Here is an 18707-nt window from a genome sequence, read left to right as displayed (position 1 = left end):
CGCTATACTATACTACACCACACTGATGATCCAAAACATTATGACCACCAGGGATCCGGTAGTTTACTGGTAGGTTGGTGGAGGTATTTGGCATCAGATGTCTGTGCACAGGTCATGTAATTTGTGTAATTTCATTTGCGTATGTGGTAATGTCATCTGATAGCGGCCCAGACGGGTTCCACTGGATGTATGTCAGATGGATTTGGTTGCTGAGACATCAATATGAGTTGACAATAATGCTCCTAAAACTACTGTAGCACACTACTGGCTCTGAGACACAGATAATTATTGTAGTGTCGGCAGACTTGCCAACACTACGTACACTAATTGAAAGAGGCGGCCAAGATGCACGCGCTAACTCACGAAGGATGGAGTGAGGTCTGAAACAGGAGACTTAATGAATGCTATAAAGAAAAGTACGTATCTTCTGGACTACTTAACTTTTAATCCTTCCTTTGTATACATCGTTCTTGATGAGACATCTGGAGATTGTGGCGATACAAGTGAGACTCTTTAGATACAAGCTATCTAAGGCTAATGGCGCCTTGCTAGGTCGTAGACATGAACTTAGCTGAAGGCTATTCTATCTGTCTCTCGGCAAATGAGAGCAAAGGCTTCGTCAGTATAGTCGCTAGCAACGTCATCGTACAACTGGGGCTGAGTTCTCGTACGTCTCTCGAGACCTGCCGTGTGGTGGCGCTCGGTCTGCGATCACACAGTGGCGACACGCGGGTCCGACATGTACTAATGGACCGCGGCCGATTTAAGCTACCACCTAGCAAGTGTGGTGTCTGGCAGTGACACCACAATTATACTGCTAAAAGACCGCATTACCATTAGGGAAGACATCAATCATAAAGGGATGCAGGCGGTTCACAGCAGTCAGCACGTCTTCGATTACTACCAGAGGGCCCACACAAGCTCAGGAGGATGCCTTCCATAGCATAATACTGCTCCCACCAGCCCGTATCTCTGGAAACAAACAAACTTTTTGTTTTTTATCCTCTCGACTGTGGATTAGAAAAAAACAGCGCGAAAACTGCTGTGCCTTTCTTTTCTGCATTGTATGCAGAGGTTATGACAGTACCTAATTGCAGTCTTCCCGTTCAACATGAACATACATCACCTTATTAAAAACATTCCTTGACGCCATTGACAGCAGACGTTCATTATTCTGTATATATTCTGTACGTTCATTATTCAGTTTTGGCTGAAACAGTTAGCCATTATCATTATATGTGCTGTACCATGCATCAAAATTATATTTACAACAAGCAATCTGACGATATCTGGGACTTCAGCAGTTGGTACAGTCTTGGTGGGCAAGGCTGTCAGGGTACACTATTTATCCACTAAGTCCTACGTCAATTTGGGAAACCTTGTGAAGAGGTCAATTACAAAGTATATACCATGAGGGTAACTGACGGACATGCTCCCATAGTTCGCATTCCCTATAGTGTCTTACATAATGTCTGACAGACCAGCATAGATGACACATACAATACCTGCTTCTGATTCTATCAAGGGTTTTCACATGTAACAGATGCCCGATTTGGAGGGTTGTGAAAATACTTCGGTATGGTTGGCCATAAGTGAGCTGCAATAATGAGCTTTCCATCCTATTGGGTTGTTCTTGTAGTGGCAGCAGTTGGTAATTGAAATCCTTTATGAAGTGTCTGTAGTCAGACCATATTCAGAGGAAGTCTCACACGTATTATATATACAGAGTGGTTGCAAAATCTGTTATGGTTCTTACATTTTCTGGATCAGGATGGGCTCCATTTCCATTAACCAGGTGCCCCAAGATTTTTATTTTTTGGACAAAAAAGAGATACTTTCTCTGACTGAATTTTTGACATGCACTTCAGCACAGTTGTCAAATAGCTTAAATTCTCTTCAATTGTCTGAAAGAAAACAATAGTTCTATTCGGATACAAAAGATACATCATCCATTTAAGTTGTCTAAGTAGGATGTCCATCATGCACTCAATGCTGCATTGTCACACAGACCAGACAGCATTACTCTGAACTGGTAGAGGCTGAAAAATTTAATAAGAGCAGTCTTCTTATAAACAGCCACACCAACCTTGGTTGTGAGGCTTGCAAGAAGTCTCATCTAAGATTATCATCGTTGCCACATTCTGGTAAAATGACAAATTACAGTGGCAGTGTTCTGTCACTGATATTTGCTCTCACACAGAAGTTCCTGCTGGCTGGACATATTTTTCATTTGGAGCCTTCAGCACAATGGTCCTTAATCTCAGAACATAATCATCGTGTGACTATAGCCATCTGTCACCACAGAAAATGACGACCCAGAATAGACTAGTATCAGTACAGGTCAGAGATCGCTCATGATGTCAATGTGATTTTCCAACATCTTGCCACTTGCCATCAGTGGAGGATTTTCATTTGCTTTAGGCCCACACCTGCAGGTGATCGCCTCATTTAGTTTTCCTGACTTTGGAAGCTGGACAAGTGACTGGAACCTCTGTATTATGATGGTGAACACCTGCATGACTATAGCGCACTGAAGAGCAACCTAGATTAGGATATGGTGAGGAGCTGTGTCCGGCAGGGCGGCAGCACATAGAACTGCCCTGTATGGTGTCTTGCAGTACATTAGTCACTGAACATTCTTCTTCGTTCTTTACACTTGAGTATGACAGGCCCCGACATCCACAATGGAAACATACTGACCTGTTGTCATTCAATAACAAAATGTCCATTTTTCTGCACACTAAACCAACTGGTGATGGAGCCAGTTATATCTACGACAAGGAACTTAGATGTTGTCTTACAGCTCCAGTATAAGTCCGGGGTTTCCAATTCTATTTCTAAATGAACTATTTGGCTTTCAGACATTGGTGTCAATGAATGTCCAGCTCCTTTGTGATTTCATGATGCTATCTCCTACTTACGAGGTTAAACATCCAATGCTGCTACATCTGGCTATCTAGGGTTGCCATTAACAGATGTCATAAATCCTCATATCTCTTTTCTGACGATCTGTTAACCTAGCAATGCGAGGCCCATAAAGACTGCCATTGACACCACAACAGGACATCTATGACACATAATTCAGGATTCTCTATTGTGACCCATTTCTTCGTGCCAGCAGCGCTTGATGAAGTCCTCTGGTGTAGGAAGATCTTTCAAAAGAAGCACCTGATGGATGTTCTCTGCCACACCCTCCATTAAGTGTGAAACTTTGTTGGCTTCTGTCATATTTGGTTGGTTGGCTGATTTGGGGGAAGGGACCAAACAGCGAGGTCACTGGTCCCATCAGATTAGGGAAGGATGGGGGCAGGAATTCGGTTGTGCTCTTTCAAATGAAACATCCCGTGATTTGCCTGAAGTGCTTTAGGGAAATCACGGAAAACCTAGGATGGCCAGACGTGGGTTTGAACCATTGTCCTCCCAAATGGGAGTCCAGTGTACTAACCACTGTGCCACCTTGCTCAGTATCATATTTGGATACAATGACTGACACAGTGCCAACACACTTCGTTAACAACTGTGTAGTCTGCCCTTGGGTTCAGTTGTACTTTGCCTACACCAACCTGGTGCTGGATGTCACCAAATGTTTTGTTAATTTCTACCAGACATTTGGCCTGCTCTTGAGCTTTACCTCTATTCACAAACCACTGCTGGGCTGAACCAGCCAAGTAAAAGCAGATGCTGGAAAAAACCATTAATGTCATCCTATCACTTGGATTTAGTGAGAACACTGAATCTCTTTCAGCCATTGCATTGGATCCAGGCCAGCTTCTTCCGAAAACACTTTCGATTGCTTGAATGTACCTGACTCACTGACACTTTTGTAACCATTGATACCTTGACAATTTGGATTGTAAGAGGAATGTACTATTTATATTCAGTCATGTGTCAGTGAGGGTGGCAGCTTTTACATAGTCTTATTGGAGCCATCGTTATCTCAATGACTAGATATGCCCAGCATCTCTATTAATGTTTTGTACGTACTTGATTACAGATGAGGTTTTTTCCCAAATTTGTGGTTAGAAAACTACGGGGCCATCTTACATTTAAGCCAATGGCTATGCTGCTGTAGTAACACCGGTTCCCATCAGATCACCGAAGTTGAGTGCTGTCAGGCTTGGCTAGCACTTGCATGGGTCTCCGTCCGGTCTGCCTAGCGCTGTTGGCAAGCGGGGTGCACTCCGCCCTTGTGGGGCCAGTTGAGGAGCTACTTGACTGAGGAGTAGTGGCTCCGGTCATGAAAACTGACAAGGGGGTGGGGGGGTGGGGGGGGTGCTGGGGAGTGGTGTGCTGACCACATGCCCCTCCATATCTGCATCCAATGACGCCTATAGCCTGAGGATGGAATGGCGGTCGGTCAGTACCATTTAGTTTTTCATCTTACATTTGCATATTCAACTATTGCTGCTGAGGTCAAATTTTCATGTTGTTTAATAGATTGATACAGGTGTCTTCTTACTGTTTCAGATGACACTTTGGCTATTGAGATCATGGGCAGATTTATTTTGAAGAATGCAGGTTAGGTAGGGCAAATAATACATGCACTCCAACAAGTTCAAGATTTCCTGACACGCTGAAGTGCTCAATACAGTACCAACCTCGCTCGAACAATTATGTGACATTTGACTTACGTGGCATAATGCAAGGGATATACGAGAAACTATGAACTACCCAGCAGAACAATCTATTGCTCTGCTTAAAATCTGACATTTTGTGAAACACAGGAAGACATAGAATTTAATGCTATTATGTTACAATTCTTGTTGTACTTGAAGAGGTTTGTGATAAAAGTTCTCATACCTGTATGGCTACCACAACAAACAATTATGGTACTTGTTAAGTAAAGTTAACATTGAAAGATGAAAATGCTGCCCTTCCAAAAACATTACTTTATTCTGAATGCAAGCCAATATTTTGTTTGATTATGAGATATTATTCTGTGCAGCCAATGAGAGAGCAGAGGGTAGACGATATGTTAGGAAGCAAGAAACATTGTAACATTCTCACGTCAGTATAGAAGAGAAATCTGATACATATTTGGAAAAAGACAGCTGCATTCCCAGGTTCCACTGTAACCACAATTTTAGATATTGCAACATATTTGGAAGAAACAGCAAAATATATAACCAACTTTGATTCCACCAACCGTTGCACACAGTGACTGTAAACTATAAGGAAGGGGAGGCACACAGCAATTAGTCGCAATCCATTAGCTTTTATTATTCTTGCAAATCTAGATTTCAGCTATGAATATAGCCAAAATCCACATTTTTAAGAATATACTAAAAGCTAATGGGATCACGACTGACTGCTGTGTGCCTCTCCTTCATTAGCGAAATATTTGTGATAATGAAGATATAAATTACACAACTATGCTATTGGGATGATGGTGATGATTAAAAATAGTGATACCACAGCCCGGGCTTATTAAGTGAAAAAGGTTGTGGAGATTAGAACGTCCTTTTTATTTTATTTCTTCCTGCATTATTAAATTGTAGACACTGAAATGGCCTAAATTTAAATAGGAACAATTCTAACATTGCAGAGAAATATTTAATGTCAATAAAAAAGTTTTTAATTTTGTTTAGTCAGAATACACTAAAAATATAGTTTTTTCAACAAAACTCTTAAAGAAAAAAGGGATCGCCTTACAATCAGGTAAATATGTCACGTAGAAACCACCCACTTATAACAGCAGGATCATAATCACAACTAGGATTTCACACTGAGAGCATGTTTATTAAGAACACATAAAAGCACAGACAGAGCTGAACTGTCTCCCTCAGCAGAGTTTGTGATTTATGCATACAGATGATGTTCTAGTAAATTCCAATATTCCATAAATAAATAACGGACAGAAACTTCCAGAAATTACAGTTCTCAACTGATAAATAATTGTAACAGGCAGAAATGAAATTGGTGACCCAGATACCACTATACAACAACATTAACCACTACACCATAGCAGATGAGTTATTCCCAATGTTTTAACCTCCAAAGATAATTTTTTTTATTTAATTTTGACCAACAACAGTTTGTTTGTTACTTTTCCAGTGAGCAAGTCCTTCTTAACACTTCTTCAAACTCAAAATTTTAATGCACTTATTTTTATATTATTGCACAGCTATATTTCGTTATTAGAAACATTATCATGGCCAAGACATACACAAATCCTGCCACACAAGTGTAGTATGAGTTCATGTGCCAACTAGCTCTGCAGATCATGAGGAAATGGAAGTAATTATGATGAGAGAATGGAATTTGATAGGAGGAAAAGGAAGAGAAGTTAAACAGTAGAACATAAGAGAGTTTGAAGGCATTTGTACTATTTTTTGACCGTGAGTGTCTCAAAAAATACGTAAAGGTTTTTAACTACCGCTACCAGCCACAAAATTTGTTAACTAATGTGTTATTTATTTATTGTGCGACATGTTGTGAGGATATACCTCATCATTAGGCTATATGGCATAACAAAAACAATTTTACAATAGGATCATGCAGATGTTAAAAAGTCTCTTCATAAATGCTGTGCTTCTCCTGTGAAAGAAGAGAAAACCTTGTAAGAGGCGAAGTCACTTTGTAAGCTGGACTGACGTTTGCATGAAAATGTTTTGTAAGTCACTCACTTTGTTCTTATGGTGTGGCAGTCTCGTTGTGATGAGCTGAGGTGTTTCGATTGCTGTGGCTTTCTCAGCTTTCTTGATCACTGTTCACAAATTTTCACACACATATCAGTGATCAAGAAAGCCAAGAGAGCCACAGAACTGGAAACACCTCAGATCATCACAACAAGACTGTCACGCCATAAGAACAAAGTGAGTGATTGTTACAAAACATTTTCATGCAAACATCAGTCCAGCTTACAAAGTGACTTCGCCTCTTAATAGGTTTACTCTTCTTCCACAGGAGAACCACAGTATTTATGAAAAGACTTTTTAACATCTGCATGATCCTATTGTGACATTGTTTTTGTAATGTCCTATAACCTGATGATGAGGTATACCCTCGAAACATGTCGCACAATAAATAAATAATACATTAGTTAACAAATTTTGTGACTGGTACCTGTAATTCAAAACCTTTACAGTAGAACATAAACATGGAGGAAAGAAATGAGAGGGAAGCTTTGTGTAAGTGGTAAAGACCTGGAGACAGAGGATGGTTTCAGACTGATTATATAATGATAAGATAATTATTTCAATCCCCGATTTTAAACTGTGAAACACTTCCAACAACAGATGTGGAATCCTCCAGTCTGTCATTACAAAAGCAAAAGTCATGTACTACAGTATAACCTCGTTGACACAAATCCGACAGGACCAAAAAATCAAGAGTTCCTGTTAAAAAAATTCAGGTTACAGCAGTACAGTAATCCGTAATGCACTACAATATCAATCACTTTACATTACTATAGACTTGTAACACTATAAAGCGACTCTAGAAGTACAAGTACTCACAAATTACACTATTTTCTTGGGAATAAATCGAGCATGGTTTACTGACATTTACGGGAATGAAAATATCTAATAATTTCACAACTAATAATAACTAAAGCGCGCGTAAACCCAGCAGTGACACTGAATGTTTAAGCAAATCGTTCTAAACTGTCCAAGGTTGTAAACATATCCTGAAGTATAGGTGGAATGGTACCTATATTCTCTTCCTCCTCATTTTTTCTGATGACCCTTCTTGCACCTCAGTCACAGCTTTCAGCACATTAGATTCTACAGAAGCACATACAGCAACACTCATATGCACTACTGAATGTCTCAAAACTAATCCCAGGGTTTCAATATCTTGCAGAACTATCCATTCATCAGGTGACGCGGCATTGTTTAACTCGTGGGCATCTTCAGTGTTGCTATGTCCCCATGCTCTGTTAAAGCACTTCCTTATATGATGTAGCAACAGAAGAGTTCCAGGCTGCTGCAATGGTTTTTATTGCACCAAGCAGTGTTGTTTCCAGCAGCACAAACTGCAGTGCTTACAATCTGCTTGCGATAAAATCTCTTCATGAAAGAAATGATGCCTTGGTCCAGGGGCTTAAGGCAGCTTGTCACATTTGGTGGAAAAAATTGAACCTTTATGTTGGTTAGGTTCAGATACTGTATGTTATGGGTGGTACACTTGTCCAATGTAAGGAGAACAGTCCGCAGCTCATGGTCGTGCGATGGTGTTCTCGCTTCCCGCGCCCGGGTTCGATTCCCGGTGGGGTCAGGGATTTTCTCTGCCTCGTGATGACTGGGTGTTGTGTGATGTCCTTAGGTTAGTTAGGTTTAAGTAGTTCCAAGTTCTAGGGGACTGATGACCATAGATGTTAAGTCCCATAGTGCTCAGAGCCATTTTTGTAAGGAGAACATGTTCGTTTTGCGCAACCATTGGAATGCTGAATTGAAGAAGCCACTAGCGAAATAACATGCTGTTGATCCGAACTTTCTCATAGTGAGAGTAGATGCAACGTAAAGTGTCAATATTAATATTTTTAAAACAATGTGGTTTCTCAGACTTACCGATAACCTAGGGATGAAATTTCTAACGCTTGTCTGCACTATATTCAAGGGCAACAGTTACACATTGTTTGCTGTGTCCTCCACCATGACACTTACCACCTTCTACCCCAGCGTGCAATTTAGAACCAGTTTCTAGAAAAGTCCAGTTTCATTCATACTAAACACATCACACAAGGCATACTTTTCCTTCACTCGGCTGAACTCATGCAACCAGTTGTTTGCACTTTCTTCATCTACTGTATTTACTTCACCACAAATTCGTAAAGATAAAACTGAATGTCTCTTTAGGAAACGATACAGCCAACCAGCAGAACAACTGAAGTTTTCGATGGCTATACTTTTGGCAAGCTCATTTGCCTCTGACTGAATCATCAGGCTACTTTAATGTGTGTTAGATGCACACAGTTGATTGAACCATTCTAGCAGTAAGGTCTTGTATCTTCATACTTAGCACTACAAAATTGTTTAGATCTGTTTCTGGAACCTGATGCAGCAGCATTAAATGGTTTTTTCTCAATTCTTAATCATCGTAGAATAACGTAGATTTAGGAATTCCAAACTATTCTGCAATTGCTCTTTTCTTTGTACCATGGTCATCTCACCTAGAATCTTAAGCTTTACTTGTACTTTTAGAGCCATCTGTTTCCTCTTTGCCACATTTAGTGTGTTTCTGTTTGTAGATTTTTATTCAGTGTTCTAAGTTGATCTGGCTATGACTAAAAGAACACCTGGCATCAAATATGTTTCTAAATGTTAATGCATGCATTACTGAATTTATTTAAATGTACTATACACACTGATTGTTGAGATGACAGTTGTGGCTGCCAACCTACAATAAGTTAGAAATAAGTCAACAATGGGTTGTTAGCTTTGTAGTTACATTTATTGCATTCACTTCAGAAAAAATTTAACTATGCTAGGGTTATGAGTCGTTCTTTAGTAAGTTCGCACTAATGGGATTATACTGTATGCTCAAAAAATAAAATACTTCTAGAATAAGGCTGAAACATCAAGAATAAGGGAAAAACTGTTATAAACATTAGTAAACAAGAAACACACAAAAATAGTGATGCAAACTAAATTGAATTCCCAGAATATAGCTCTGTCAGACTGGGGAAACTTTTAAATCACACGAATCACAGGTCACCAACTCCAGTTATTACTTCTTGCAGTTGCAGCAAACACTGAACACAGAAATACACAACCAAATAGAGATGCTTTACATTTACTTGTGCATAACTGTGTGCACCATCAACAGGGATTAATGTCCGAAATTCAACTCCTAAGAAGATTACAGAATTCATTAGGTAGCTAAACAGGCATAATTCTGCTGACTTTCACTAACTCTGGGTATATTTCCGAATAAACAAATATGCATAGGTGACCCCCTCCCCCTCCATGAATTACTGACTTCACGAAACGGGGTAGCTTAAATATCTCATGGATACGGCAGCCTTTACTATGGGTGCAACCACAATGAGGGGATATCTGTGGAGAGACAAGACAAAGTTACAGTTCCTAGAGGGGCAGCTGCTTTTTCAGTAGTTGCAAGGGCTATGGTCTGTATTGTTGACTGGTCTGACCTTCTAACACTAGCCAGCATGGCCTTGCTATGCTGGTACTGCAACCAGTTCAAAGTCAAGGAAACTACACCCATTATTTTTCCCAAGGGCTTATGGCTTTATGATTCTCTTGGGTAAAATATTCTGGAGGTATAATAGTCCCCTATTCAGATCTCAGGGCAGGGACTGCTCAGGAGGACGATGTCATCAGGAAAAAAAGAATGAGCATTCTATGGATCAAAATGTTGAATGTTTGATCCCTTAATTGTGTAGGTAGGTTAGAGAATTTAAAAAGGATGGGCTGAAGCCAGATATTGTGGGAATTACTAAAGTGTGGTGGCAGGAAGAATACTACTTCTGGCCTGGTGAGTACATGGTTAGAAAAAGAAAATGAAACAGGGCTACTGCAGGAGTAGGTTTAATAATTAATAAGAAAATAGGAATGCAAGTTGCGTACTACGAACAGGATAGTGAATGTCTCCTAGTAGTCAAGTTGGATATAAAGCCATCACCCACCACAATAGTACAAGAATGCCTAGTTTCTCCACAGATGATGGAGAAATTGAAAGACTGTGTGATGAGATAAAATAATGCTACATACAGCTAGGGGAACAAAACTTACACTGTGATGGGAGCTGCAATTTGAAAGTAAGAAAAAGAAGAGAAGGAAAAACAGTTATAGAACATGGACAGCAAAAGAGCAGGACGGGGGTATGAAAGTGGAAGTTAATGTGGCAGAAGCTTAATTTTGATTTAAGAACAATGAAAGAAGGTTTTATACATGCAAGAGACCTGTAGACATTAGAAGGCTTAAGAAGATATATAATGGTAAGATGGACATTTAGAAACCAGATTTTAAGCTGCAAAACATATTCAAGGGTGGATGTGAACTCTGACCAAAATTTACTGATTCTGTATTACTGACTAAAACTGAAGAAATTGGAGACAGGCAGGAAATTAGAGATGGGACCTGGATAAATTGAAAGAAACAGATGAGAGTTTCACAGGCAGTATTTGCAACGTTTGACTCATGCGTAAAGGAGTACAATAGAAGACAAATGGATAACTATCAGAATGGCGGATCATGGAGGGCTTGGCAGTTTGAACAGACTGTCTTAATAGTCCTCAACATCTGCTGAGGTGTCATCAGATCAGATAGATAAAATTAAAGTTGATTTGTCTTACAGATTTTGACTCCACCTCTTATACCTATAAATTTTTATCCCTTGAGTAATAGACAAAGCAATCAAACAATGTAAAATCCAGGAAAGTTGCTACCCACCATATAGCGGAGATACTGAGTCGCGATAGGCGCAATAAAAAGGTTCACACAATTATAGCTCTCAACCATTAAGGCCTTTGTCAGCAATAGACAAACACACACACACACACACACACACACAAACACACACACACACACACACGCAAACACAACTTGCACACACGTCTGCAGTCTCAGACAACTGAAACCCGACTGCGATGGGAGTGGTGGCTGGGTGGGGGTAAGGAGGATGCTGGGGCGGAGAGGGGGAGGGGTAGTATGGTGGGAGTGGTGGACAGTGAAGTGCTGCAGTTTAGACAAAGGGCAGGAGAGAAGGTGGGGAGGGGGTAAGTAGCAGTGCGCAATTCAGAAAAGCTGGTGTTGGTGGGAAGGATCCATGTGGCACAAGCTGTGAAGTAGTCACTGAGATGAGGGATATCATGTTTGGCAGCGTGTTCAGCAACAGAGTCGTCCACTTGTTTTTTGGCCACAATTTGTCGGTGGCCATTCACCGGACAGACAGCTTGTTGGTTGTCATGCCTACATAGAATGCAGCACAGTGGTTGCAGCTTAGCTTATAAATCGCATGACTAGTTTCACAGGTAACCCTGCCTTTGATGGATTAGGTGATGTTAGTGACTGGACTGAAGTAGGTGGTGGTAGGAGGATGTATGGGGTAGGTCTTGCATCTAGGTCTCTATTAGTAGGTTTGATAAGGCATTACCTACAAACAAATCTGGGGTACAGCTATGGGCACCCACATGGCACCATCCTATGCCAACCTATTCATGAGCCATCTACAGGAATCCTAACACAGAATCCTAAACCCCTCACCTGGTTCACATTCACTGATGACATCTTTGCTATCTGGATTGAAAGTGAGGACATACTATCCACATTCCTCCAGAACCTCAGCAACTTCTCCCCCATTTGCTTCACCTAGACATACTCAACCCCACAAGCCACCTTCCTAGACGTTGACCTCCACCTCAGAGATGGCTACATCAGTACCTCCGTCCATATCAAACCTACTAACCACCAGCAGTACCTCCACTTTGACAAATGCCACCCATACCATACCAAGAAGTCCCTTCCGTACAGCCTAGCCACCCGTGGTTGTCGCATCTGCAGTGACGAGCAGTTCCTCTCAAAATATACCGAGGGTCTCATTGAAGCCTTCACTGACTGATTGTCCTCCCAACCTTGTACAAAAACAAATCTCCCGTCCCTTATCTTTCCTGTCTCCCACCACCTCCCAAAGTCCCACAGTCCAGCCACAGAGGAGCATTCCCCTCGCAACTCATTACCATCTGCGACTGGAGCAACTGCATTATATTCTCCACCAGGGTTTCGATTACCTCTCGTCATGCTCTGAAATGAGGAATGTCCTGCCCACTATCCTTCCCACCCCTCCTACAGTGGTATTCCGCTGTCCACCAAACCTACACAATATACTTATCCATCCTTACACAACCGCTACTCCAGTCCCTTATCTCACGGCTCATACCCCTGTAATAGACCTAGATGCAAGACCTGTCCCCATACATCCTCCTACCACCACCTACTCCAGTCCGGTCACTAACATTACCTATCACATCAAAGGCAGGGCTACCTGTGAAACCAGTCATGTGATCTACAAGCTAAGCTGCAACCACTGTGCTGCATTCTATGTAGGCATGACAACCAACAAGCTGTCTGTCTGCATGAATGGCCACCGACAAACTGTAGCCACGAAACAAGTGGACCACCACGTGGCTGAACACGTTGCCAAACATGATATCCCTCATCTCAATGACTGCTTCACAGCCTGTGCCATATGGATCCTTCCCACCAACACCAGCTTTTCTGAATTGCGTAGGTGGGAACATTCCCTGCAATACATCCAATGTTCCCATAACCCTCCTGGCCTCAACTTCTGTTAGTCACTGTCCTCACCCATCCAGCCCCCTACCTGTTCCCATTCCAACACTACACAGCCATCATTTCACTGCCACACCCAATCTTTTAGTTTCTCTCCTTTCTGCTACTTACCCCCTCTCCACCTTCTCTCCTGCCCTCTATCTAAACTGCAGCACTTCATTGTCCACCACCCCCACTATACTATCCCTCCCCCTCCCCACTCCAGCCTCCTCCTTACCCGCACCCAACCACCACTCCCATCATGCACTGGTGCTGCTGCTCGCAGTGTGATTTCAGTTGTCTGCGACAGCAGACGTGCGTGCAAGTTGCGTTTGAGTGTGTGTGTGTGTGTGTGTGTGTGTGTCTATTGCTGACAAAGGCCTTAATGGCTGAAAACTATAATGTGTGAATCTTTTTCTTGTGCCTATCACGACTCAGCATCTCCACTATATGGTGAGTAGCAACTTTCCTTCTCTAGTATTGACACAGCAATGACAGATATAAAAGCAAGGTTCAAGAGTGGGATTAAAATCCATGGTGAAAGGATATCAATGATAAGATTCACTTATGACACTGCTATCCTCAGTGAAACTAAAGAAGAATTACAGGATATCTTGCACTGAAAGAACAGTATAGTACAGAATATGGACTGAGTGCAAATCAAAGAAAGTGAAAATAATGAGAAGTAGCAGAAATGAGAACAGCAAAAACATACATCAGAATCGGAGATCGTCAAGTAGACATAGTTAAGGAATTCTGCTACTTAGGCAGCAAAATAACAGATGATGGATGGAGCAACAATGACATAAAAAGCAGACTAGCACTAGAAGAAAGATCACACTTGGCCAAGAAATGTTCACTGGTATCAAACATAGGCCTTAATTAGAGGAAGAAATTTCTGAGATTGTATGTCTGGAGCACAGCATTGTACGGTACTGAAAGAGGGACTGTGAGCAAACCAGATCAGAAGAGAATTGAAGTATTTGAGAAGTGTGGCTACTAAATAAGAATGTTGAAAATTATGTGGACTGATAAGGTAAGAAATGAGGTGGTTTACACAGAATCAGCAAGGAAAGAAATATATGGAAAACACTGATAGGAAGAAGGGACAGGATGGTAGGACACCTTTTCACAACAGGAAATGACTTCCACGTTATTAGAGGAAGTTGTAGACTGTAAAAATTGTAGAGGAAGACAGAGACAGAGATTGGAATACATTCTGCAAATAATTGCTGATGTAGGTTGTAACTGCTATTCTGACATGAAAAGGTTGACACAGGAAGCTGCATCAAATCAGTCACAAGACTGATGACCTAAAAAAAAAAGTTATAAAAAAGTTATTTGTATGGAGATTTAATTACTGCACAGACACCTGTAGTTTGCTTTTGTCTGTTCTTTATGTTGGTGTGATATGCTATGCACTATTTGTGTGTGCTCTGCTATCAGCTTGGAGACAGTAACTTGCTACGTAGTCACTGAACCTCCACAAATAGGTATATATATTTTTGTTTCATGATTGGTCTCTCTTCTACTCTGAATTGCTAGCATTTTGTTACATGATCTTCACAGTGTGTGCAAGTGACAATGCAGAAGTAGGTTGCTGTTGTGGCCTACATATCTTTTTTGCTTCACTGTATGGTACTTTGTCAGTAATTTTGATTTCCTGAATCTTCTTCTCTCCCAAATAAACGGGACAATCTCGACTCCAGTACTGATGGCTCTCACCACAATTAACACCCAATGATATGCGAGTTTCATAATGTCTTTTCCAAACTTTTTCAAGTTGCCTGGCCCTTGCACGTTAATGTAGTGTGTCCAAATTCTGCCATTCACATGTCTTAAAAGGTTTCATGTGTAGGACCAGAGTTTTAAGCAGATAGACCATGCCATGATGAATTGGGGAGAACAAAAGCATGAAAAGTCAAAATAAATGCAGCTGTCTTCCATAGACTTTTTTCACAACTGTAAATACATTTGTGACTACATTAGCCTCCTATTCTTCCTTCATTAGTGGCTAGGTCTACTATGCCCCTACAAGTCACATCACTACTAAAGTTTAGGTGGAGCTCCGGAATGACTGGGTGCTCACTATGATATTTTTTATCCTGCAGCAGTGTTGTTTGACATGCAGCAACTGACTGGTGTTCTGGTACTGTTATCTACTTGCATCTAAGATTGAAAGTGTTCAGGAGGGCTGAGCTCCCTTATTGATTTGGGTGTTGCTACTACCCAAAGGCCACCCGAACACGTATTAATGGGTGTCCCAAGAGCATCTAGGGATACACATGTCAACTCAGACAGAGCTCTCTGCTTGCTGAGTAAGCCCGATATAACTGAGATGCAGCAGGTTTCCCGGACATTGCCCTTTAATGACTGCTTTGCCGCAACAGCCATCCATCTCAAAGGCATGTAGCACACCACAAGGTTGAGATTTTCATTTTGTTTTAGAGAAATGAACTGCACGTGTGATCCAGGCAGTGAAGCCAATATCCATGCTCCCTGTCACACACAATATTTCACAGTGGTTTCTCAAGCTGAAGTGTACCCAGAGCTCGCAGTTACAGTAGACTGTGGTCGTTACTTGGCACAGCCCAGATTATAGCTCTTAACATATTCATTTTAGAGCCCATTTTTATTGGACTCTTTTTCTTGCTTTGACCCATACTACCTCCACTCATAATATGGAAAGCAAGATGAATGCATTTGAAGAGATATGTTACTGATATTGTCAAAAGTAATGTTGCGAAACAGCTACGCACTTTCGAGGGTTACACTCTTGTCATTCCGATGTTTATATTTAAACACTTAAACAGACATAGTTGAACAAGTGGGTGGTATTTGTAAGGTAAACTCGTCTGGACAAAAAGCCCTTGTCTTACTGTGAAAGCCATCCCATCACACTACTGCTCCTTCTCCAGAGTGTCCTCCTTCACTAGTGTCTCCAAAAATGTCCACTTGTTATCACACAAGCTGACTACCAGTACAATGGCTTGGCCAACTGTTCCCTCCCATTCCATATATAACAACATATTGCTGCAATGAGATGTACATTTACATTAGTTCTCTATTACAGTCTTTTTTTTTCTCTTATAACTTTCCTTATAGCAATTCCATTATGGACATGTGATCGTGCAAGAACTGCATTTGGACAGAAGGATATCAGGAAAAAAAATAATAGCGTAAAAACTGACAGAAAACTAATCCACTCTGAATAAAAAATGGAATGCATAATAACAGAGTTCCCAGCACAAAATAATGAATCAGAATTTAATTATAAACTCAAGTAGACTTACCTTTTTCATACTCTTCAGTCGGTAATTGCAAGATGAAAGACAGTACCGGTCAGGTGGTAACCTTAGCCCACAATGTGGTTTCACTAGTGGCAAAGGTGTACTGTTTTTCGTCCTAGCAACGTCTAAAAGAATCTGCAAAATTTTAAATCCAATACTAAATCATTTTATCACATCCAACTACAAGAAAAGGAGAAACTAAATAACATACTTCTCGAGGCGGAGGGTTGGTAAATATCCTATCTGTTGTCATCTGGACAGCCAGTTTCAGATCATCCAGATCAATTGCCTTCTTTTTGGCATGGTTTGCAAGCACTCGTGCGTCCTCCAGAACAGTTGTGACATAACCTATAAACAAAGACAATAAACATCATTATTCAGTTATCCTATATTACCCAGACATCCTCAAAATACTTAAAACAGGAAGAGGGGTGGGTGGGCCATGTGTGCTGGACTACAATAGGAAAGAATATAGGTATAGGAGTCAAAAGCAATGAAATTCATTCCAAACTCAGATTACATGAGAGACAGAGAGATTTCCTGTGAACACTGCAGCTGTCCACAGACTCTTGTACTGGAACTTGATCCGCCTGGGTTCCCGGGTTCAATTCCCGGCGGGGTCAGGGATTTTCTCTGCCTCGTAATGACTGGGTGTTGTGTGATGTCCTTAGGTTAGTTAGTTTTAAGTACTTCTAAGTTCTAGGGGACTGATGACCATAGATGTTAAATCCCATAGTGCTCAGAACCATTTGGAACTTGATCTTTGCAAGAAAAAAGTTCTCCTATTTCACTCATTTGTTAAGTCTAGTTAAATTTGAAATGCACAACAATATAAAATTAATTTTACTTAATGGCTATACAAACAGACACACATTAAATATTCTAAAGTTGCTAGATATTTGTTGTTGCATAATGTTATTAGAAACCCAGTTCAATCTCATATCAGACCTAAATCAGTAGTATTTCTTAGTGACAGGTAGTATGCATATTCTCGAGGATTATCATCACAAGAATACTTCTTCACAATACACATGAGTTGAGAATATAATATCTCTAGACCAACTTCTATGGGTGTAACAAACTTACTGACAGATTAATAAGTGTGTCAGACCAGGACTTTTTAACTTTCGTCATATTATCGAGTGGTGGTTACTAGCCAAATTGAAATTTACGGGTGCGGCTTGAGGGAAACAGGTGGCAAGTAACCCTGCCTGAGAGCAAATGGTTGTACATATTGAAATTAAAGGAGAAAAATAGACTGTCATCAGACCTTCAGTCATAAAATAAGCCTTAAAAGGGTAATGTCATCTGGTTGTATTGCCAAGCCATGTAGTGTTGGTATCTGCGGAAATTACGATGTTTGGCATTAACAAGACATAATGTGAACATAGGGCTGAGTCGGCTTGTAAGCTTGGGAGCAAATGGGGGACCCTCAGGGCTCATGCATGATGACGAGTGCCCCCGACACCTGATCCCCATCCCCATCTGACATGATGCAGGGATGAAACAGTGATGTAATAAACAATGCTCCTCTAGACTGGTGGAGTGGAAGTCAACACAAGTAAAAACATAGTAAAGATCAGAAAGGCATAGATTGTGATAAAACAATATAAAAGACCAGAGAGCCTGGCATGTCAGACATAATAAAGGCATCAAAGCTACCGTGGTGAGGGGCAGGAGGCAAGGGGTTTGTACTCATTATGCAGTACGAAGCCCAGGGTCAGATGAGCATGTCCAATACAAAGTTGACAAAAAATCGTGGAACAGAAGATGGAATACTCCATATCAGTGGTTTCCTTGATAATACATAGTTCATTAGAAGTGTCACCCACCATTCCCTGTTTGTGCTGCAATAGACTGCCTCTCACAGGCGGGCTCGTAAGTAAGGGCTGGATATTCCTTTTACAAGAGCCGATAGTGAGCTTAGTTCCCTAGTTAGGCAATCAACAATCTGATTCTCATACTCGAGGGTTCAGATATGACTCAGGATCCAGTGGAAGACAACTGAATGGCCAGCGTTATCAGATCATATAGAAGATCAGGGATAGTGAACAGTACTGGGTAGCATTGCCTAATAGCCTGCAGATTACTCGTTGAGTCGCTGTGTACCAGACACTGGACACAGTCTTTCTTCTCAATAAAATAAGACAGTATGATATTACATTTACTTCATTAGGCATTTAAA

At 41.0% G+C, this 18707-nt stretch overlaps 1 protein-coding gene across 1 annotated transcript in view; it reads right to left on the bottom strand.

Moving 5' to 3' along the window:
- Nucleotides 1-18707, bottom strand: part of LOC126237503 (transcription initiation factor TFIID subunit 9) — a 95108-nt gene that overhangs the window by 22333 nt on the left and 54068 nt on the right. The window contains exons 2-3 of the mRNA XM_049947660.1: nucleotides 16734-16870; nucleotides 16526-16657 (exon numbers count right to left, since the gene is read on the bottom strand). Of these exons, the coding sequence (XP_049803617.1) occupies nucleotides 16526-16657; nucleotides 16734-16870 (269 nt within the window). The remainder of the gene's footprint in view (nucleotides 1-16525; nucleotides 16658-16733; nucleotides 16871-18707) is intronic.

Source organism: Schistocerca nitens, chromosome 2, assembly GCF_023898315.1.
Source record: "Schistocerca nitens isolate TAMUIC-IGC-003100 chromosome 2, iqSchNite1.1, whole genome shotgun sequence".
NCBI lineage: Eukaryota > Metazoa > Arthropoda > Insecta > Orthoptera > Acrididae > Schistocerca > Schistocerca nitens.
The sequence above is the reverse complement of the archived record's forward strand: the minus strand, read 5'-3'. Positions and strand labels throughout refer to the sequence as shown.